We start from the raw sequence: 23,163 nt of genomic DNA on the forward strand, positions 1-23,163 counted from the left end.
TAGTAAACTCTTGATAATATTTCTTTATTGAATATTTGGGAATTTTTGTTTGATTGTTTTTGGAAAAGAAATATTTTACCTAACTTTGATTTTATAAAATATGTTTTTAAATTGATGATAAAAATAAATGTATATTTAAATCAGTGTTGTTTAGGCATATAATTATTATTTTTACTAATGTTTTAAGATATCCTTACTTTTTTCACTTTTTCAGCTTTATTATTCATATAGATTTTCTGTTTAGTTTTTTGTCCTTTTGCCCAACAGAGCAGTTTTGTCATTTTAGAATGAATGTAACTACCATGGTTTTTCTTGGATTGATTTCTAAATTAACTAAATTACATCTTATTTTGTAAACAGATGTTTGGATTTATTTTATTGCCATAATTTCTCTATTCCTTTTGGTAAAATAGATCTTTTTTATTTATTTCTAATGCCGATGGCTTTCACATTTGCTCTTTATATGCAAATCTGATGAATATTCTTCCCATTTAATTTTTTATTTGATTCTGTGCCATATGCTTCCACTGGCTTTGAAAATATACATGATTTTCTTCCAGAATTTAGTTTGGCTCCGCTTCCCTAATTTTATTCAGTATTTATGTAATTGCCATTTATGAGGTAAGAACCTATTATGGGCGCTCTGAACTCCCCAATGAACTAATTGTTAACTTGTCAGGATATGGTTATTATTTAATTGGATGGACACATTTGTCAGTTATTATGATAATGGATTGTGTCATAGGCAACTGATCTTTAAACAGCTTGGGCTCTTCAAAGCCATTCATCCCCTTTGTCACGTGAATAAAATGCGGTTGTTGAAGTGATTGTTTGCACTTGGGTCAGAAGCATCTGGTGGGATTGGCTCAGCCTGTGCTGGGGGGTCATGGGCTGTCCCCTCAGAGTCAGGACCACTTTACAGGGTTGCTCCCCTAAGAGTCCCTTTCAGGGGTCCCACATTCACAGATTGTTGCTCTAGCAGCCGCTTGTGTATCATTCCGCAATACAAAACTTCTGTCAGAAAGATTAAAATTCTGCCCTCTCCTGCAGCTGCTGGAAAAACAGCAATGCAGCCATGAAATGTGCAGCCTCATTTTCTTGCTTCTTCATACTGTAGGAAGTTAATTAGCTCGCGCTCTCCTGCACTTTTTTAGTGCAGGGTCAATGGGTTACTCTTTAGTCATTATTATTTGCTTGCTAAGAGGTGAATAGAAATAGATCATGTTGTTTGGGCAAAAATTTGGAAATTATTGATTTTACATTTGCTGTTTGTGTAAAATTCTAATATTCTTTTTAAAGTATATTGGTTCTCAGTGGTTCATCATAGAGTATGGCTTTAGCTCTGTGTTTCCCACTTTATTTATTGCAAGATATTTGTTTTTGATATTTACCCTCTATTAATGACAGAATGTCTTTAAAATTAGGGTTTGCCCAGCCGTTGTGGCTCAGTGGTTGAGTGAATAGACTCATTAATCAAAGGTCACAAGTTCAATTCCCAGTCAGGGCACATGCCCAAGTTGTGGGCTCACACACATATATTTTTAAAAAATAAATATTTTTATTGATTTCAGAGAAGGGAGAGGGAGAGAGAATCATTGCCCAGCTGCTCCTGCACGCCCCCTACTGGGGATTGAGCCCACAACCTGTAGAAAGGTTTCCCCTGCTTTGGGCCTTCATGGTACCCATGCTCTCACACGCATAGGCACGCTAGCCCTTTGCGTCTCTGCAATGTCCGTTCCCGTGTTTCAGAGCAGCCACCTTCAAGGACAGATTGCCTTCGGTGCAGGTGGCCACCAGCTGATGGAATCACCCCATGTATTGCATGTGTCAGCACCCACTTCCATCCCAACACGGCTTCACCCTCTTTCCATTAAGTTGTGCTCTTTGAGGCCTGATCTTTCAACTGCTTCATGGGATCACTGTCATTTCGCTCCTACCTATGCCGTAGACTCTTGGGTCTGGAAGAAACATTAGAGATCTTCTATTTTAATCACTTGCTTTTCCAGACCTTTTAAATGAGTTTCACATGGCTGCCGTCACTTGCCCAGGGACATATGGTTTCTTCTAACTCTAACTCGGGCCAAGGATCTTTCTTATTGCTCCCATATTTCCCCCGGGAAGCAAGCATCCTTTTTATTCCGTCCAAGTTTCCTCCAACTCAGCTTTTGACCACAGCTCATTTCCTGAACTGGTGGTTTTTTCTAGACCCCTGGTGTATATGTCTCCATTCCGCCCACCCCACACGGGTCCCCCATGCTCCTCATCCTGGTCCTTCTCTCCACGTGGCTCAGGATGAATTCATACTAGAAGGACCGATGCCAGCTTCCCTGGGTTTCTGTTCACTTACACGTGCTTATTAGTGCTGAGTCCATGCCCTGGTAGAGACCGTTCAAGCCCCTCGTTCATTTGTTGATGATGAGTTTGGTTAAAATATATCATTGGTCAATCACTTCACTGGGACTAGTTGAGTGTGATGCTTTCAAATAGAATGAAGGAAGGCAGAGGTGCTTGCACGTGGGAGCAGCCCCCCCTCTTCCCTCGCTGCCTCCCCAACAGTAAGTGACCCAGGGTAATGGGCATGAAGGTCAGGGGAGGTTCGGTGTTTCATTTTATCTCAGCGATTTTCAACTGGTGTGCCGCGGCACACCGGCGTGCCACAAGAATTTTTAAAGCATGCAGTACCCGACCGTAGTCAGGGCCACTGACCTCTTTTCCCTTCTCTTGCCAAAGAGCAAAATGACAACAACCAGCACAACTGCTGTTCGGTGTGAATGAATCAAAATTATACTTTTTGGGGGGTCAGATGGGTGCGCCACAGAACTTTAGTAGTTTGTTTTTGTGCCATGAGAAGAAAAAGGTTGAGCACCACTGCTCTGTTTCTTTTATGCTTCCCAGTGGAGCATTGCCTGGTGCCCACACTGGGCGGAGTGGCATGTTGGAGATCCTGGTCAGAGCCCTGCCCGCGTCCATCCAGCTTGCTACCTGACACACGTATGTTTTCAGTGGAAATTCTGGTTCTACATGACCTTGCAGGAACTTCCTACACTCCCTGTTTTCTCTGGGGTTTTCTTTCTTTTTCCTGCTCCTGAACCAGCAGGTTCTCTTTAAAACTCAGCAAATCCATTTCTCAGCAAACCCATTCCTCCCGCCCTAAAGCCAGCCTGGCACATCCAGATCTGCCATGCGTACTGGCATCTTACCGGAGAGACATGACCTCCCATTCTGTCCCAGCGCTGTCTCTGCTTCCACGCCAGCCTTCCTGAATGTCACTGGACATCTTATCACATCCAGGTCAGCCTTCTGCTGCCCCTCAGGCACAGCCGTCATAGGAAGAGTGTGTTTGCTGTAGGAAGCGGGCCAGTGTGGACTTGTATCAAAAATACATTGATTAGTGCGTCATGCATCCTCTTCGCATGAGTAATATTTTCTCATTAGCAATGATGTTTCTATTTTTATCTTTAGCTTGAGCAAGAACAATATATATTTTTTCAATATTATTTTTTCCATATTTATCAAATATTTACAGGAAAACCAAGGATCTTAAAGTGGTTTTATTTTTTTATGACCTCTTTACATTTCAAAAGCAGCGGGCCAATACATATGATTAAAAAAATTAAGATTTTGAGATATAGGTAAAGAGATCCGTAGCAGCCAATAAAGAGATAAGAATGTAGTCATTATATCAAAACCCACCCCGAGTAAAGGGCCTGCAGTGGAGGACACAATTTATTTCAAAGATTCCTGAGGTCAAAGACAATAGTCAAACACAAGAAGTCACACAGACCTCTTTTTTTTCTTTTAAGGAATCATGAATTCATGGGTGGGAAGAACCAGACAGTATCTGAATGACATCTCAATGGCAGTTTTGTAAGCATGGCCAAGACACGGATCACAAAGGCCATCTCGTTCTCTGGCCTCAGACAGCAGGTCGAGAATTCATTAAATAAGAATTTACAGCCCGGGTGGTATGGTTCAGTCATTGAACTTCAACCTATGAACCAGGAGGTCATTTTGATTCCCATTCAGGGCACATGCCAGGGTTTCGGGCTCGATCCCCAAGTAGGGGTGTGCAGGAGGCAGCCGATCAATAATTCTTTCTCATCATTGATACTGCTCTCTCTCTCTCCTTCTCCCTTCATCTCTAAAATCAATCAAAAAACATTTTTTTTTTAAAATTGGAAATTACAAAGACCTTCCTTCAGGGACAAAGTGTAGGGTTTCGCCCTGTGCTTCTGGGGTGCACCCATGTGGCCCAGACCCTGTGAGGAGGCATTTCCTATGGGAGCACAAAGTACAGAACACGCTTCTCACTGGACATGCTTCCCACAGGACACACTTTGGAGAGCCATGTTCGGAGCTCCTGGGAGCCTGAGGGATGTTGCTCTCATTTACATGATAAAGGCCCCAGAGCTCTCTAGGGAAGGAAATTATTGAACTCGCTGTAAACAGCCGAAACCGGTTTGGCTCAGTGGATAGAGCTGCAGACTGAAGGGTCCCAGGTTCGATTCCGGTCAGGGCCACGTACCTTGGTTGTGGGCACATCCCCAGTAGGGGGTGTGCAGGAGGCAGCTGATCAATGTTTCTAACTTTCTAACCCTAACCCTTCCTCTCTGAAAAAGAAAAAAAAAATCAATAAAATACATATTTTTAAAATGTTTCTCAAACTGAAGTGATCATAAAAGCTGTATTTCCCAGGGAACACCTCCTGGATTGCCGTGGGGGTATGTGCTGGGGGAGGTGGGGAAGCAGAGCTGGCCCTGATCCCTGACACCGTATTTCACAAGTCAGGAGAGGACGCATTCTCATCACCAAGGACAGGAGAGCTGGAGTCTTGGGGTTCGTCCGAGATGCTGTGTGTCCATGGGGCTGGGGGGCTCCCTCAGCATTTCCTTATGAAAGCGGGAAGGTGGGATAGAGTCCTCTCCCTGTGAACCTCTGCCCCTGCGGGTGCTGCTGTCCTCCAGCTGCTGGCTTATGATGTGCACTGACGGTCAGCCTTCCCGTGGCCTTTGGCTCTTCCTTGGCAGCTGGAGTTTCCTCCTCCTGCACACGGTGCTCCCTCTTCGCAGGAGAAAGTGCTTGAAGATTGCTCCGTGTAATACTTTTTAGCAGCATTCACTCGGCCCTGGTCAGGTGGCACGAATTAGAGATCTGAGCAGGGAAACGACCCTTCATTAGTTATCGGAGGGGGCGGGGAGTTTGCAGGTGCTGCCTCCCTGTTCCTTTGCTGGGTGGTCCTGGGGCATCTCTCTGGCGGTGGGTAGTTCACACCTCACCTCTTCCTGAGACAGCGAGGGGGTGATTCACTGATTGTTTTGTCCTGGGATGTTGCTCTGCTCTGCTGCAGCTTTGGCTCCAGCCATTGTCAACTTGCATATTAGCCTCTTATTATATAGGATGCATTATAGCTATTATGAACAGTTAAATGGATGGGGGCCACTGGGTAACCTGCTAAGCTCTTGTGGCAGCAGAAACTGTACATTTCACAGTTTTTGGCACGAGGTAGATGCTTATGAAATGTTTGTTAAAGACACAAGTGACTAATAGTCACTTAAACACAGCTGCTCAGCGTATTTCAAGTGGAAACAGTGATTCATTGATTCCCACTACATGGTAACATAACCTTATTTCATCTGTACAAGAACAAGAGCTTGATTTGCACTAAATAGAGCATTCGTTTTCTGTTTCATGGTTGGGTACAAAGAAAGTTTGCTTTTTTTTTAATATTCTCCCCCTCCCCCCCAGGAAATATTGATAAAAATGCAAATTATAAGAGAGATTTTCTTTTAAGACATACACATACTGTCAACATGTTCAAATCTTATTTATATGCATTTGGATTTAAAAAAATCATTTCTCATCAAGGCGGATCAGATTGTCCCAATATGTGGCCGGGGGCCGTCCACAAAGTTTAATGAACAAGATGAATCATAAATACCAAAGCATTCTTCTTTAATTTTGAGCAGTCGACTAACCCTTGATCTGACTCTTTACTTTTGCATTTAGATGCCTTTATTTTGGTATTCTTACCTATTTCACCACACTCTACATGTCTTCTGAGCAGGACTGTTAAAGCATCGGGGGCATTATGATACTTTGAATAGAACTTTGAAATTTGAAAGCAGGATGTCCTTAGGAAAGGTGGCGGAATGTAAAAGTGAAGACTAAAGTCGCGGGTGGATGATTGTGGTTTTTAACATTGTAGAGCAGTGAAGGGAAATCCCATGAAAGTATAGTAAATGAAGCTCAATCATTGAAACCTTTTCAGAATCAATATCAAGATTGTCTTTTTATGAATTATTTTCCCCCGTTCATGGGGATTGGAGAAATCGCTTGCCAAGAGATCTTGCTCAAGGGCATGCCTTCCACCCACTAATGCAGTGGTTCTCAACCTTTCTAATGCCACGACCCTTTCTCATGTTGTGGTGACCCCCGACCATAAAATTACTTTCGTTGCCACTTCATAACTGTAATTTTGCTCCTGTTAAGGACTTGTAATGCAAATATTTGTGTTTCCTATGGTCTTAGGCTCTACTGCAGCGGTTCTCAACCTTTCTAATGTCGTGACCCACAGGTTGAGAACTGTTAGCAGGGTTGCCTAAGAGCATCGGAAAATGCAGATATTTACTTTACAATTCATTAACAGGAGCAAAATTATAGTTAAGGAGTAGTAACAAAAATAATTTTATGGTTGGGGTCACCACAACATGAGGAACTGCACGAAAGGGTCTCGGCATTAGGAAGGTTGAGAACCACTGCTCTAATGGAGCATCTTCTCCAAGACTTGGGGGCCTGAGCAGGTCACCTGGTAGAAGGAAGAAGGCTTCTCCTGGAGATGCAAGAGATTCATTCCAAAGGAGTCCTTCATCTGTCTTAGCCAAGATAGTTAGCTGGCTTACAAATGGTGTTTCCAGAAAAAGAGGAAAATTTTGTGTATGTGTGTGAGTGTGTGTGTGTGTATGCATGCTCACAAATACATGTACATATATGTATATATAGAAATAAATAAGGATATATGGCTATACACATAGATATGTTTATATGTATCTTTTTAATGAGAAGGCTATAGTCAGTTCCCACAAGACTAGTTATTATTATTTTAAAATACGTTTTTGTTGATTTTTGTTTGTTTGTTTTAGAGAAAGAGGAAGGTGAGGGAGAGAAATATCCTTGTGAAAGAGAAACATCTATCTGCTGCCTCCTGCGTGCCCTCTACTGGGGATCAAGCCCACAACCTGGGCGTATGCTCTGACTAGGAATAGAACCGTGACCTTTTGGTGCATGGAACGATGCTTAATCCACTGAGTTACGCTGGCCAGGGCAAGATTAGTTATTATTATGTTATCATAGAATCTTTGGTTTTCAAAGCCCTGTGCAATGTTGGGGTCACCACAACATGAGGTGACCCCAAATCTCATTTAATACTTCAGTGTTGCTCTGTAGCCCTCCTGTCCACTCCTCCGCCTGTAGAACTTTATTCGAGGGAAGGCTTATAGCTGACATCATTCTGAGGATGGGAGCTCCCCGTCCTGCAGGCAGGACTTTGTTCCTGGTGAGGCTGCACTAGAGGAAAAGGAGAGGAAAAGAAGCCACAAGGAGAGGAAAAGAAGGAATCAGCTTGGCTCGGAAGGGAGGCTTTTATTGTAAAAGCAGCTTTGAAGCCCTGTAACAACAGCGAAGACACAAAGCCTTCCACTTGTGTGTCAACATGTTGACTTTTTGGGGGTTATATTTTCTCTCTGAATTTCCCTTTTATAAAAAAATATTTTTAAATTGATTTCATAGAGGAAAAGAGAGGGGGAGAGAGATAGAAACATCAATGATGAGATTTCCCTTTGGTTCACATTAGCTTAGTGTCATGCATATTATTTTAATTAGATGGATAGAAAAGGTTAGTGTAGCTTTTTTTCCTCATGGACACCCATGTGATTCCTGACGGTCTTTATTACCACTCAGTAGTGACAGTCTCTGATTTCACACGCACTTAGATTTTGATACAGTTTTTAAGAAGGAAAGTTAAGCAGTAGCTTCAGGAAGTGGGCTTTGAGACCACAGTCATTTACGTTTGTAACCAAAGCTTATTCAGTCACCCTTTGCAGGTTTTTACTGTTTTATTTATTTTGAATATTTGGTTTTTGCAGCGGTCCGAACATTATTCTATATCTAGATCTTAGAGATTGTCACTCACTTATTCAACGGGGATTTAGTATCTAGCATGTGCGAACCATTGTGCTGGGTTTTTCTCGTTTCACTGCTTCTGACAACGACGCTTTCACAACACTGAAGGCATCGTTTCCCACAAGGCCTCTTGTTCTGTGACATAGTGATAATTTTCCTGTGAGAGGGTCACAAGGTGAAAACATTTGAGAAATACAGAATGATAAACATATTCTTAGGGGCTTAAAACAGAATCTAGCTTATCTAGCATTACATGTAGCAAAAGAAAACCATTTGGCCATATTTAGTAAGTAAAAGCTATATTTATTGGGTTTTAGGACAGTTTTTCTTTTGGATAGGTTACCCATTAAAATTAAAATTGCCTATTAAAATTCCTATTTTGCAAAGCCCAAGTTAAGAAATATTGTCTTACTAGAGGCCCAATGCATGAAATTCATGCAAAAGTAGGTCTTCCTTCCCCCGGCTGCTGGACCGGGGTTTCCCTCTGGCCTGGCTTCATCTGGAAGGGTGTCTGGTCTAATTAGCATATCACGCTTTTATTATTATAGATTGCAACATTGGGAACAGCGCTGAAAAAGTATTGGCCAGATTGTCTCTAGGATATTGTTTGTCCTATCTCCCTTCCTGGAACTCTCAGCCATCCTCTATTATGTTTATGCCTCACTTTATGCTTATGGAATTACTTTTTTCTCTTATGGGTAAAATGGCTCAGACCCTGAGCTCAGAATATAAGAGGGTCCATCGTAACAGTTTACATAGTTCATCTGCTCCTTACCCTTTTGTGATTGTGTTCGGCTCCTGGTTGGACTCTTACTCCCTAGGATGGCTTTGCTCGAAAGACCCTTGTGATTGCTTTTGTTGGACACAGCAGCTAACGTGGTGCACTGCACAGACTGTGGGTCTAAATAATCCTACCCTGCAGGATAGACATTAGCACGTGTGCCATACAGATCATCTTCTTGAAGCACATTCTCTCCTTGCATCTGAGATGCTGTTTTCTCTGATTTTCTTCCTGCCTCTGGTTGCTTTGGCTCGGTCTTCCTAACAGTATGAATTTTTCTGCCCATCCCTTCTCTGTTGGTGTTCCTCAGGGCTCTGCTTCAAGCCATCCTCTTTTTGGTCATTCTTTCTGTGTGTGAACATCCGCATCCATGTTGTCAATTATACTTTCTTCGCTAATAATTTAAATTCCTTTTGAGAGCCAAATTTTTAAAACTTAAACTTCTAATGCCACTTCTTCAAAATAGACTCGCCCAGGCCATGGTATTTTGTGGAAGAGCCACACTCAAGGGGCCAAAGAGCTGCATGTGGCTTGAGAGCCGCCCTTTGCCGACCACGGGCTTAGGAAATCTAGGCATCCCGTTACAATTTACAGTAGCCAGTTTTTCACCCTCCAGCATGCCACTCACTGTCCCTCTCCAGGGGTCTTCAAACTACGGCCCGCGGGCCACATGCGGCCCGCAGAGGAGTCTGATCCGGCCCGCCAGGTTTTTTGGGCGGTGAGCGCAGCCGAGGTGTTACAGTAGGAATTAGTAGTTCATATAGTCCGGCCCTCCAGCTCTCTGAGGGACTGTGATCTGGCCCCCACTTTAAAAAGTTTGAGGACCCTGCAAGCAGCTTGAATGCCTCGCTCTCAGAATCACTCACAAGAAACCCAAGATAGGGAACAAGTGATAAAGAAAATGGTGGAGGGTGAAAGGATTCTATCAAACATAGTTATATTCTTATACAGAAGTAACATTCATTGACCTTTAAACATTGGGTGTTATGTAAACAGCCACCTTTTAACCCTTAAATCCCACTGACATTCATCCCATAAAATGTGTATTCATATAATCAATACTAAAGGCAAATGATACACCCATAGTTTAAGCTTTTGTAAAAGGATCTCTACTTGAATAAGTTTGCCTATACGTACTGATATTTATTCTCCTCTGTAGCCATTGATATGATCAGAGTTTTTCTCCTAATTTAAAAGGGGGCATACTTATCAATAGCTTAGACATTTTATTAGAAGAGAGAGAAGTGAGGGGGAGTTTTAGAATGGACATTTCTATTAAGGGTAGTTCAGGAAAACAATTTATAGCTCAGTGATAAATAAATAAATAATCATTTCAGAAATGTTTATTGTTCCAGCTCATTAAAATGTTATGTCTCGGACAGTATTTCTTAAAGGCCATAAAATTAATAGTGTATTTTTAAAGTTTTATTGGCCTCTATTTCCTAAGTCTCATTTAGCCCCAGTGTTTAATTGTGCCGTCTCCTACGGGCCGGGAACCTGGCGGTCATATGACTTCTCTGTCTTAAAGGACAAACATTTCCTCCAGGGCCAGCTCCCGTGCTCTCCAGTGCGTTTATTTCACAGCACCTGGCCTTTTCAGACTCTGTCAGAGCTAATCTGGAACTGGTATTTCTTTGTGTCTTAAAATAATGCGGAAACTTCAATGAACAGCTAATCATGTCCCTGGCCCGGCAGAACACACGAAACTAAAACCTTGCTTACCAGCTCCTGGAGTTAACTTTTTAGTCTTTCCCTACAGAAAGCCAGGGCAGGGCCGTAAGCATTTGCTGAGTGCCTGCATCGTGCTGGGCCTCACACGGTCCGCAGCGGGGCAGGTGGCACCTTGCATCACCTCAAGTGGAGAAGAGCCCACCTTGGCCGCCTGCCGGGTACACCTGCACTTCACAGCAACAAACTCCTGTGCCCTTTGAGCGAACGTGCCTTCCGCTCTTAGTCTATTAGAATCTGTGCGATAAGAACACCTCTTCCTCCTTAGTCTTCCCAAGTGGAGTTGCTTTGACTCACCTCGCCCAAACCCCCAAGACGAATATTCAGAGTCAATATTCGCAGAAAACGTTGGACTCCCTAGAGGCCTTTCTTCTCTATCATCCTTACTGTTTGCTAGCCATCCTTGATCACAACCCCCTCGGACCTCTCACCAGCCCGGCTGCCTTTTTCATTCACCCCATTCCCATCGCCCAGCATCAGCCTGAGCATGGGTAGCATCTCCTGCAATACTCTTTAAAATATATATTGTTACTGATTTCAGAGAAAAAGGGAGAGATAGGAACATCAATGATGAGAGAGAACCATTGACCGGCTGCCTCCTGAACATCCCATCTTTGGGACTGAACCTGCAACGCCCTAACCGGGAATCGAACCGGGAATCGAACCATGACCTCCTGGTTCCTAGGTTGACACTCAACTACTGAGCCATGGCAGCTGAACCTGAAATACTCTTCCTGTGCCTTTTCCTCCTCGGCTCTGAAGCCCTTCACCCTTCACCCCATTCATTGGTTCAGTGCATATTCTGGTTCCAGAGAACAGTATCCTAGAATTGTCCAATCAGAAGAAGGGAAGGCTGGGCTTTTATGTACTCACATCTTGGGGCTATGGTGAGACCATGAGGTGGGATGCTGGCAGGTAATACAACTGTACTGTCCAGCTGTGCCGGATGCTTGTGGGCGGAAGAGATGCATAGAGACCAGAAGCATCTACTGTATGTAGCACATACCCAGAACACAAGGGCAGGAGCTTTTTCCTTATTGCCAACACCCATTCAGGTTCCAGTATGTGGCTTCCTATGAGTGGCTTAGTGTCTGCTGAATACAGATGAAATAATTGAGTAAGTAAACAACGAGTGAATGAAAGTATGCTGAAATTTTCCAGGGGTATTCAATATGTTAGTGTTTCCTAGATGAAGAAACTTAGAGTGAAATTTCAGTGAATGTTTTGTAGATCACAAATCTGTACCTTCCTATAGATGTGATGGCAGCCTTTGTCATATCTCACATTTGTTCACAATGTCACTGTTTCTGGATTTGACTGGTCAGGATCCAGTTTAGAGTAGCAAGTATATATTTACTTTTAGAATGCATGTTCTCCTCAGCTTCTGCTTGGTGGTTTAGCTGACACATTGCTGAAGGCATTATTTGAGTTAAATTTTAAAATAGGGATCATGTGTCTGTGGGCAAAGATGGAGCATAGAGAAGACTACAGACAGAACAATCATGGGGATTAGAAACCTTTGAGTGTGTTTCTAGATAACAGTGACCAATAAGAGTTTAGGATGTATGAAGTGTGCCCCTGGGAGAAAGGAAATTTATGTAAATGGGATTGGAGCTACCGTGTGCAGGGCCTTGGAGTAGCAGGCTTACCTACAGCATCCTCACACCTTCATACACAGGCCACTTACTGACTGACCACAGTGCCCTGCCTCCATAGTGCAGCTCACACTCTCTGACAGTCCTAACCCCCCTCCGTCTCAGTCTGTCCTCTCTCCAGACCCTGTACCAGGGTCACCGCTGGCGTGAAGTTCTTCCCACCTGTCTAATGCTGGCATTGCCTCTCACACTGGAGGATCCTCTTTCCTTGGTTTCCTTTCCTCCCTCCTCCCTACCTGCATATTCATCCACCCCACCCCCCCATCCCCAGTTTTTGCTTCTTTCCTGCATATGTTGCCTTTGAATTAGTCCTCATGGAATCTTGTTTTTTCGGCTTATTTTCTAGATGGGAAGTGATGGAATTTTACGCCTCAGCACTTCAGCTCTGAATAATGAATTCTTTGCATATGCAGCACAAGGATGGAAGCAGCGGCTGGCAGAAGGTAAATGCCTATTTCCCGTTCTTACTTGACATATTTGAGTACATGCTGTACTGAGCTTACTGAGCTTGCACCTTCCTCTGCTTTCCAATCTTTTTACCCCCCTGGAGTCTACTTTAATTTAATAAAAATTCACATTCTATTCCAAGGGACCTCACCGATTCTCTTGTTACACTTGGCATCTTTGATATCAGACATTTTTTAAGAAAGCATGATATTATCTGGAACATAATAAAAATGTTGCTATAGCAAGATATTGGGAAAAAGTGTTAAACTCAGTTACTTGTTTGGTGCATTTTGTATTCTATTAATGGCCTGGGGCATAAGGAATCTTCTTTTAATACTTTCTTCCCTTGAAGCCACCACTTTGCCTTATCCTTCCTTCTGTCACCAGGCTTCTTGAAAGACTAACAATGTCGGTGTGATCACCACACTTGATTCCCTCACCCCTTCAGCTTGTCATGGTTGGGCATGGCCCCACTGTACACAATGGAATCATCTCTCATAGGAAATACGGATGGTTTTCTAATGGCCAAGCCCAGTGTCCTCTCCTCAGTCCTTACAGCTCATGCTCCCTCTCCACTTTCTCACGTGCTTTCTATCCCATCCAATTGGAAACCATCCCCTGTGGGCATTCACAATATACCTAACATCCCTTCCTAAAGCTGCCTTTCTGACGGCCATTCCTCGGCTTCTTTCCGGATCCCCTCTTTTTTCCTCCGAAGGTAACTGTGAATGCCTCTACCATTCTCTTTCCTGACATTTTCTTTTGTAACTTACACATAGTCTCTACCCAGCCTCACTCCCCTCACTATGGCCTGTCTGCTGAAAATGCCCACATCTGGCTCTCACTCCTCTTTCTTGTTCCTTGGTGTTCTAATCCTAGGGCCTACTGGATCCCCTAGCTCTGTGGTCGGAAAACTGTGACTCACAAGCCACCTGCGGCTCTTTGGCCCCTTGAGTGTGGCTCTTCCACAAAATACCACAGCCTGGGGCGAGTCTATTTTGAAGAGTGGCATTAGAAGAAGTTTAAGTTTTAAAAACTTGGCTCTCAAAAGAAATTTCAGTCGTTGTACCATTGATATTTGGCTCTGTTGACTAAGGAGTATGCCGACCACTGGCCTAGCTGATACCAAGCACCTTAAAACCAACAGGCCAATGCTGAACTCCCCATCTTCCCTGTAATATCTCTGATTTCTTCTGCTTTCTTGGGGTTGATATTGCCATCCTCTCCTCACAGCTCTCACTTTAAACCTTGACAGCATCGTGGACCCTCTTCTATCTCCCCAGGTCCATCTGGCCATAAAGTGTTAATGGTGCTGTGAGTCGGAGTCCCCTTCCCGGTCCCCCAGCTACCGTCTGACTGTACTTTCCATCCCTCCTCTGTGGTAGTCAGTGGGCTCCTAGGAGGAGTCCTTCCATGTCTTCACCCTGTTTCCTGCTTCTTTGGCCAGATTTCTCCCTCATGGACCATCGCCAGGTCCTCCCTCTGGGTCTAACGGCAAACATTCAGAGCTCTCTTTAGAACACACGTTGGGGAACTGGCCGCAGCCTGCCTTTCCTATTGCATTTCATCCTATGTTCTATTCACCATTGTCCACTCAAAAGAACATCAATTTTCATATTCATATCTCTGTGCCTTCTGACTTAAGTACTTTATGAAGCTTGATCATTTTTGAGAAGCTAACTCAAGAATCAATTCCTTGCCGAACCCGGTTTGGCTCAGTGGATAGAGCATCGGCCTGCGGACTGAAAGGTCCCGGGTTCGATTCCAGTCAAGGGCATATACCTTGGTCGTGGGCACATCTCCAGTAGGGGTTGTGCAGGAGGCAGCTGATTGATGTTTCTCTCCCATCGATGTTTCTAACTCTCTGTCCCTCTCCCTTTCTGTCTATAAAAAATCAATAAAATATATATATAAAAAAAAAAGAATCAGTTCCAACAGACTGTGGAATCTCAGAGGGAAGGCAGTGGGTGGGAAGAGATCAACCAAAGACCTTGTATGCATGTATTCATGACCCATGGACACAGACAATAGGTTGTGAATGCCTGGAGGGGGGGGAGGGTGGTAGGGGCAGGCCAGAAGGGGTCAATGGGGGAAGAAAAGGGACATATGTAATACTTTCAACAATAAAGAATAAAATAAAAAAAATCATTTTCAGCATGTGGCCTTCTCTCATAGATTTAGGCAGAGTTAAATGCTTTCCCTTCTATACTTTTAGTACATTTATCCTCTCCAGGGCTTTTGACATCATGTTATAGCCAAAGGTATGCCTGCTCTCTCGCCAGACAGACTTCACTAAGTTCAGTGGGTCCCCCTCATTCCTAGCCCTGAGCGAGCAGGACATGTGCTAAATGCTTTAGATTCATCTGTGCTTCAATGACTGTTTAAGTGGTATTCATAAAAGGAGGAGCTATAGAAACATTACCGGTATTCTGCTTTTAGTTTTCAGCATCCATAAACGTCCACTCAGATTAATGGCATGTTTTCTTCATTAATTGGCAAGAGATGTGGCCCTTTGACTCAATATATAAGCCTTTTCTTTCTAGGAGAGTTTACACCAGAAATGCAATTGCGGATAAGGCAAGAAATTGAGAAGGAAAAGAAAACAGAACCTTGGAAAGAAAAATTCTTTGAAAGGTTTTATGGAGAAAAGTAAGTGCTAGAGCATTTTTTCTCATTTCTCTTAGAAGGAAATGAAAATGTAATTCTCTGCTTCGCATAGCATACTCATATGCTGTAAAACTCAATAAACCTGTGATAAACTGCGGTAGTCCCTCCGTGTAAGAAACTGCAGGGAAAATTCTAGTGGCATATCAGCACTTAAGTTATTAAAAATGCATTTTCAAGGGTTTATAACTTGTCCATGAAAATTCATTTTGGACTGAAAACAGCATGAAATCCCATGGAAGTCAATTTTGGCCTTCTAACTGGATTTTAGTAAAAATCTCCAGGTTTATTAATCCAAGTTATTTTTATTAATGAATACCTTAGACTTAATTCTCACATTTCCCCCCAAATACTGACCATGCATATATCTGTTTAGTCTTGATTTCGAGGAGAGCTTGAGGTGTTACCCTTCACTCTATCCATCTTTCTCTTCGGGTGCAACCAGTTTTACATTATTTTTATCGTGGGTGTTTCTTTTCAAAATAATACTGGCCACACATAGCGTGGTAGTGATGGAACTAAATTGAAAGTATTTCTCCATTGCTTCAAGGTTAGGGAGACATACATATTGTACTTGGGCAGAATCGGCATCTCGGAGACCATCTGATCCCTAGAAGGAGGAGGGATTAAGAAGCTGACACCTGCCCTAGCCAGTTTGGCTGGGTAGATAGAGTGTTGGCCTGCAGACTGAAGGGTCCCAGGTTCGATTCTGGTCAAAGGCACATGCCCTGGTTATGGGCTCGATCTCCAGTGGGGGTTGTGCAGGAGGCAGCCAATCAATGATTCTCTCTCATCATTGATGTTTCTATCTCTCTCCGCCTCTTGTTTCCTCTCTGAAATCAATAAAAATATATTTAAAAATTTAAAAAAGAGAAGCTGACAACTGACAGGACCTTGAGATCCTTCTAAGTTGAGGGATTTGAGCTTTAACTCCCATGTACACGCTTAGATGAATGCTCCAGTGTTATTTTGTGTAAAAGATACTGAGATCATGTAGGTAACAAAATCTGTACCTTTGGACTCATTTTACCCCCCTCCTGCCCCCGTAAAAGAGGAAAAAGCATCAGAAGGGACATCGCCGGGGCCTTCTTCGGGGAAAGGAACTGCAGGCCTGCCGGCCTCCTTACCCAGTTGCCAGCCTTTGGCGACTGGCCCCAAAGCGCTGCTCTCCAGTAGGAAGGCCTTGGATACATAAATGTATTTAAGCAAAAAGTAAAAGGAGATAATTACCATCTTTTTCTTTCAAAGAGCAAAAACTGTGGCAGGCTAGTTGTATGCCTTCATAGGTAGTCACTGGCAGTGTTACTCAAGCCTGCCTCTATCTGGTCCTTACTAGAGCTTTGAAAATCAGGTACAGGATCCAGAACCCAACCCAGACATAATGACTGGGCATGCCCAGGAGCCCTCAGCACCCTTGTCTGACGAAGGGAATGTTGGGAACACTTTTTCTGTAACGGCAGAAGCCTAACTGAGGCAGTTACCTCCAACACGCTGGTCCTGAGTTGTTAATGATGTTGGGCCCATTCTCTTACAAACCTAACACTTATCCAGCATCTCCATGGTGTCAGACACCGTCTGAGGTGCCAGAGGTACAGTCACCTGTGAGCTTCCTGGCTCCACCCTCAGAAGGCCTACTTTCCGGAGTCCACATAGCTTTCCTTCCTCCAACAAATAGTCATTGCACATACTCTGGCTTTGACATGTTTCTAAGAGTTTTGCTAATGTTACTTCTTGTAATTCTCCCAACAATCTTGTAAGGTGGATAGCATTATTATCCTTATGTTTTAAAAACTAGAGCGGGGGAGTCTCAGCCCAGCCTGCACCCTCTTGCAGTTTGGGAGCCCTTAGGGGATGTCCGACTGATGGCCAGCAGTTGAACGTCATTAGAGGTACCTCGTAGACGGGAGAGGCTTCCACCACCACTGGGCCACCGCTGCTGCACTTGCCAGCTGTGAGCCTGGCTTCTCACTAAGTGGCACTCCTCCTGCATTGAGCATCTGCACCATGGTGGTCAGTGCCTATCATAGTGACCAGACATTCTGCCATTTGGTCGATTTGCATATTAGCCTTTTATTATATAGGATGGTGTCCAAAACGGGAGGACAGTGAAACTTAATTTTACTTGATTTATAAGGCACAGCTAAGTAGTTTGCTCAGTGTTTTAATCCTACAAATTCTTCTCAGAAAATTTCATGCACATACATTTAAAAAATACATATTTTTATTGATTTCAGAGAGGAAGGGAGAGGGGGAGAGAGGTAGAAACATCAATGATGAGAGAGAATCATGGGTCAGCTGCCTCCTGTAAGCCCTCAATTGGGGATGGAGCCCGCAACAAAGTCATGTGCCCTGACCGTGAATCGAACTGTGACCTCCTGGTTCCTGGGTTGATACTGAAGCACTGAGCTACACAAGCTGAGTCACATACATTCTTTTACATGGAATTGGGGGTTTCACAGACTCCCATAGGTTGATCAGGCTAAGGGTCCCTGCTCCAAAGGGTGACAGCTACAATACTATAAGCAAAGCTCCCATCTCCACTCCTAAGCTCCAAATGCAAACAGTTCTTTTTAAACGAACCCTTTTCTTGCTATAGTTTTCCATCGAGTTCCTGTCTTTTAAAGTGACTGGACTTCTTGCTTGCTTTTTCCTGTCTTTGATTTCATATTGGATGACAGATGTATTCTGGACATTTCTTTGACTGCCCTTATAGTTTTGTTACTTTCAGATTACCCACATTTCCCCAACTTGTGAGGGATTTTTTCTCTAGGATCACACATTTTCACTTGACTGACACCATGTGCCTTTTCATTGCTCTAAGTTTTCCCCCAAACGTTGCTATCCAAATTCACTTCTAGTTAAATCTGTCTGATTTCATTTTTTCTCTTTGTTTGAGGTCTTTATGATGGTTCTTACTGGTTTACTCTGCTTGTGATATAGTGCTGTAGTGTATTTGTTTTAGTTACTTAGAAATCACCCACGTATATGCTAAATCAGAATTATAGGAGTTGTTCTGATTTGCGGTTTAGATTTCTGAGGGCAGTGTTTCCTTTGTGTGGTTATGTGGTGTGGTCCAAGCCTCTTCTTTTTATGCCTTTTACCATCTTAAATCTATTTTCCCATGAAAATAAAATGTTGATATAGGCATATTTCATGCAGTGCTGTTTTCTATATGATATATGTGATTTCTACATGACCTGTATGATTTATAAGTGTATATACACTTTTTTTCTGATAGCTCAATTGATGTTTTTTTTTCTTTCTTTCCAGATTTAACCCATTAGAATTCATAATTATTCAAAGTGTGTATAAATTTTTGGGACACCCTATATATCATATGCATACATATATACATATATATACATATAGTAATGTTAAATATATTTAATAACATTATCAGTAACCAACTAGCAGAAATTTGGCTGCTAGTCGATAGATTCTGTATGTTCTACACTTAATTTAGTATCTAGCCTGGTATCCCTGCTTCACCTAGTCCCCAAATACCTTATTTCTAGCTGATAATTCTGCTTTAAATTTGTCGGTAATGTAGTTATTCAGTTCCTCTCAGTACAGTATAGTTGTAAATGATAGCCTCGTTCGAACCCATCATAGGGAAAGCTGAAAGAAAAGAGACTAATTATGAAAGCAGCATCTTCTATCTTCTTTTCAGAGAGTTTTAGTAAAGAAGGCAATGATCAAACACCCACAAAGTGTATTCAACTGTTTCCCCTTTCATGTAGAGGATTTAATTTAAGTAAAAGGTTAAGATTTCTCAGAGGTATTTTCCTGCATTGATATTATTAGAGCTGTATTTCAGCCGTGTTTCTTGCTCTTGAAATGTTCTTTCTCCCGCTTATCTCTGTAATTGCCCATAGTGCTCTCATGTAATGCACTCAGATCATCCTATTCCCCTGCTAGCTGATGCTGATCTGATAGCTTCGTATGACAGGAAACAGTGATTCATAGTACCTTTGATTGTAATCCTGATTAACTTTGCCTTCTGACCTGGACATTAGGCTGGATTATTTCTTAATCTTCTTTTCTTGTGGAGTATTTTTACAGTAAGAGATCTACATGAAAGAGTTCATCTTGCCTCACACAAATGTAACCTAGCAGAATCCACTCTGATGACCCCCCCAAATATGGTTGTTATTCTTTAGTGAAATTTCCATGTTGTCTTAGGTTAGATGCTTAGATTCTAAAATAAGGTGATTGAACAACAGCTCTTTAATTGGTTTCAGAAGTCATTTCAATGTCAAGATTTTACAACTATCCATCTTCCTTGGATCTTAATTATTTGGTTATGGTGCATCCTTTGAAGGCTGTTATTTTCTTCTATAGTGACAGATTTCTACTTTATGACTTAAGAACTCTTAAATCTTATACAATTTTTTATTTTCTGCCCATATTTTCTAATCTTTTGTAGTATGTAATTTTCTTATTCCTTTTACAAACAGTTGGTAAGGTTCATATCTCTTTGCTTACAGAATGAAAATCTATATCTGTCTTAACCAGAAATAGTTATGATTATAAAGTAGAAAAACCAAGTCATTATGAACTAATTTAAATAAATTGAGCATGTTACTTAGTGATCATAAAGTCCACTCGATGCATTTGCTTTTATTAAATACTGTATTTGTGAGAGATTGACCTGTAAGTCTTGCATTTTGTGGTTGAACAACCATGTTTCTAATTTCTGTGCAGGTTGGGCATGTCAAAAGAGGAATCTACAAAGCTCACTGCTGGACCAAACAGCGATGGAGCTGAAAGTAGTTCTTCATGTGGGACCTCAAGTCTTCCAGGTCTTTCTTCACAGGCCCCCTCGGAAGAACAACAGCCAAAAATCATGAAAAGTCCAACTTCTGCAGAGCCCGAGTTCTGTGCCGGGCTCTGCCCTATGGTAGATGTAGGAAAAGAGGTCATTGCAGAGTCAGAATCAGAGGATATCTTGATCCCTGAAGAATCTGTGATACAGGAGGAGATTGCAGAAGAGGTAGAGACCAGTATCTGTGCATGCCAGGATGAAAATCATAAGGCAATACCTGAATTTTTGGAGGAGTCTGAAATTCCAGCCAGTGCTCACGAAGAGCCCCAGATAGCAATTCCTGAAGAAAACTTGGAATCTTGTGTTATAATGAACGATGCTTTAGACACTGTGCCTCATCTTGAACTTAAGGTGGAAGAGAAATCCGAATCTCCCCAGGAAGAAATGTCAGTGGTTATTGAGCAGCTGGAAGTCTGTGACTCTCTCATTCCTCCCACTTCTTCTGTGCCTCACCTCCATGACACAGAACATAAGGAGACAGAAGCTGAAATAGAGAGCAATGCTCCAAAAATGAAAACAGGGTCATCTACTTCAGAAGGCCAGTCTCCAAAGGGAGGGGTTGCTGTGGATATGGAGCTGCAGAGCGATCCTGAGGAACAGCTTTCTGAAAATGCTTGCATCTCTGAAACCTCCTTCTCCTCTGAGAGCCCAGAGGGAGCCTGTACCAGCACACCCTCCCCTGGTGAGGAGACCCAGTCTACTTCCGAAGAATCGTGCACTCCAGCCTCTCTTGAGACAACATTTTGTTCTGAGGTATCCAGCACTGAAAACGCAGACAAATACAACCAGAGAAAGCCCGCCGATGAGAACCTTCATGCATCTCTGACATCAGAAACATCTCCCATATCCACTTCACCTGAAATATCAGAAGCATCTCAAATGTCCAATTTACCTTTAACCTCGGAAGCATCCCCTGTATCCAATGTCCCTTTGACATCGGAAGCATCACCCATGTCCGATTTACCGTTGGCATCAGAAACGTCTTCCGTGTCTTCCATGCTTCTCACCTCTGAGACCACTTTTGCATCCAGTTTGCCACTTCCTTCAGAAACGTCTTCAGTTTCTAATTCTTCCCCGAATGAAAGAACAGTGAATCAGCAAAGAAAGTCCCCTTCCATAACCGAAGAACCACTCTCTCCGCAGAAGGATGAAGGTCCTGCACCTGCCAAGCCCCTGGGAGAGGGCCTTCTCTCCCAGCAGAAGACTCTCTCAAATACCCCGGAGCCCACCAGCCTGGGCCCTTCTGCCATTGCTCCCGAGGCATTTCCATCCAAAGAACTCCACAGCAAGCCCCCGACTCAGCAGCCTTGTCAATCACATGTTGAAACAGAGAAGCCCTATCCTGCTTCCATTCCCGAACTTCCTCCTGCAGAAATCGTGAAAGGTAAAACTCAGAACGTCATGCCGAGAACAGAAAAGAAAGGGGCGTCTTCCCCATTGGAACTGTCTGTCTTTCCGGAAGAGACAGAGAGTCAAGGAAATGAGCTTCCGCCAGCTAAGTCCCAGGACCAGCAGTATGGCTCCCCGGGGGAGAAGGCTTCATTTCCTGAAGGCTCCAGAAGTAAAACCCATAAGCAAGGGAGCTCACAGAACCGGTTGGAGACCCCGTACACTTCCAAGCTGTCCGAGCCCTCCAAGTCCCCTGATGGCGGGAGAAACGACAGCAGAGAGTCTGAGATTGCAAAGAGGAAAACCGCAGAGCAGCACGGCTTCGGGACCTGCAAGGAAAAGAGGGCGAGGATCGAGGATGACCCATCCACCCGGAACGCGTCAGCCGGCAGCCCAGTGGAGAAGGAGCAGCCCCCGAGAGAGGAGCCCAGGGTCCCTCCTCTCAAGGTAGGGTATTTTACAGAAATGAAGAAGAGGTAAAAGAGGCACTTCCATACATAGGCTTGCCCTTCTTAGATACTGAGATTCCCCAACAGAAATGAGATTTTCTCCCTTCTGGGTGTTACATAGCAGTTGATCATTGGACACTCCCAGCACCACCCTCATATTAAGGGATCCTTTATAAGACTGTGCATTGAGCCAATAGGAGTTTAGATACGTGTATGTATTTAGACCTCAGCATTTAAGGGAGATGAAGTGGGGAGGGAGAACAGGGCCTGGGACCTGCCCACAGGCCACTGAGATGCAGGGTCTTTGGGGGATGCGGGGGTGTAGGAGCACTAAAAAAACTTGGGAACATTTGAAAGCTAATTTCGTGGCCTTTAGAAGTTCAGAAGAACTAGAGAAGTCAGAAATTCAAGGCATGCACTAAAGAGATGAAGGTACTTGTTATCCCTTCGTTCATTTTCCAACAGAGAGGGACCTGGCTTTTGGAAAAGCCTCATTAAATTTCCTTCAACAAATCAATGAAATTGCTTTGTGAACCCTGAAGGGGAATGCTGTGGATATATAGGCATACAAATCCTTTTTTTTTTTCTGAGCTAGTGAAAGAGGTATTTAACTTCACACAAAACATAAAAAGCCTGTGGACACACATTTCTATGTAAATATTTTCTTTTGGTCCCAGTAGATTTTAACTCGTGGAAAACAAACCTTTTTATCTAAGTTGGCTCTTCCTGGTAAACTGAAAATTAAGTATAATTCAAAGAAAGTCTGTTTCATAAAAAAAAAAAAAAAAAAAAAAAAAAAATTCTACCCACTATAATTTAAACTTATTTGGTGTTTTATCTGAGTCCATTTATATTGCTCTACAATAAAACGGATTATTCCACATAGGATTGGTCTGGAATCATAAACACAGTCAAGCTTTGCTTTTCATAATTTCTTTTTATTTGCTGTGCTCTGACACCTTTTTATATGTGACTCATGATCTCCACCAGGTTGGCTTGTAAGAGTGTGGCTGTAGTTATTGTTTAATAAAGCCGTCCCTAGTAAAT

The 23,163-nt window shown here is 43.0% G+C and overlaps 1 protein-coding gene across 2 annotated transcripts in view; it reads left to right on the forward strand.

Moving 5' to 3' along the window:
* The window catches only part of ASXL3 (ASXL transcriptional regulator 3), a 172,488-nt gene that overhangs the window by 138,777 nt on the left and 10,548 nt on the right, over positions 1-23,163 (forward strand). For both annotated transcript variants that reach the window (XM_084888700.1, XM_084888701.1), the window contains 3 exons: positions 12,689-12,785; positions 15,333-15,438; positions 20,158-22,114. In XM_084888700.1, the coding sequence (XP_084744826.1) occupies positions 12,689-12,785; positions 15,333-15,438; positions 20,158-22,114 (2,160 nt within the window). The remainder of the gene's footprint in view (positions 1-12,688; positions 12,786-15,332; positions 15,439-20,157; positions 22,115-23,163) is intronic.

This window comes from Pipistrellus hanaki, assembly GCF_964339955.1.
Source record: "Pipistrellus hanaki genome assembly, chromosome: 6".
NCBI classification, from domain to species: Eukaryota; Metazoa; Chordata; class Mammalia; order Chiroptera; family Vespertilionidae; genus Pipistrellus; species Pipistrellus hanaki.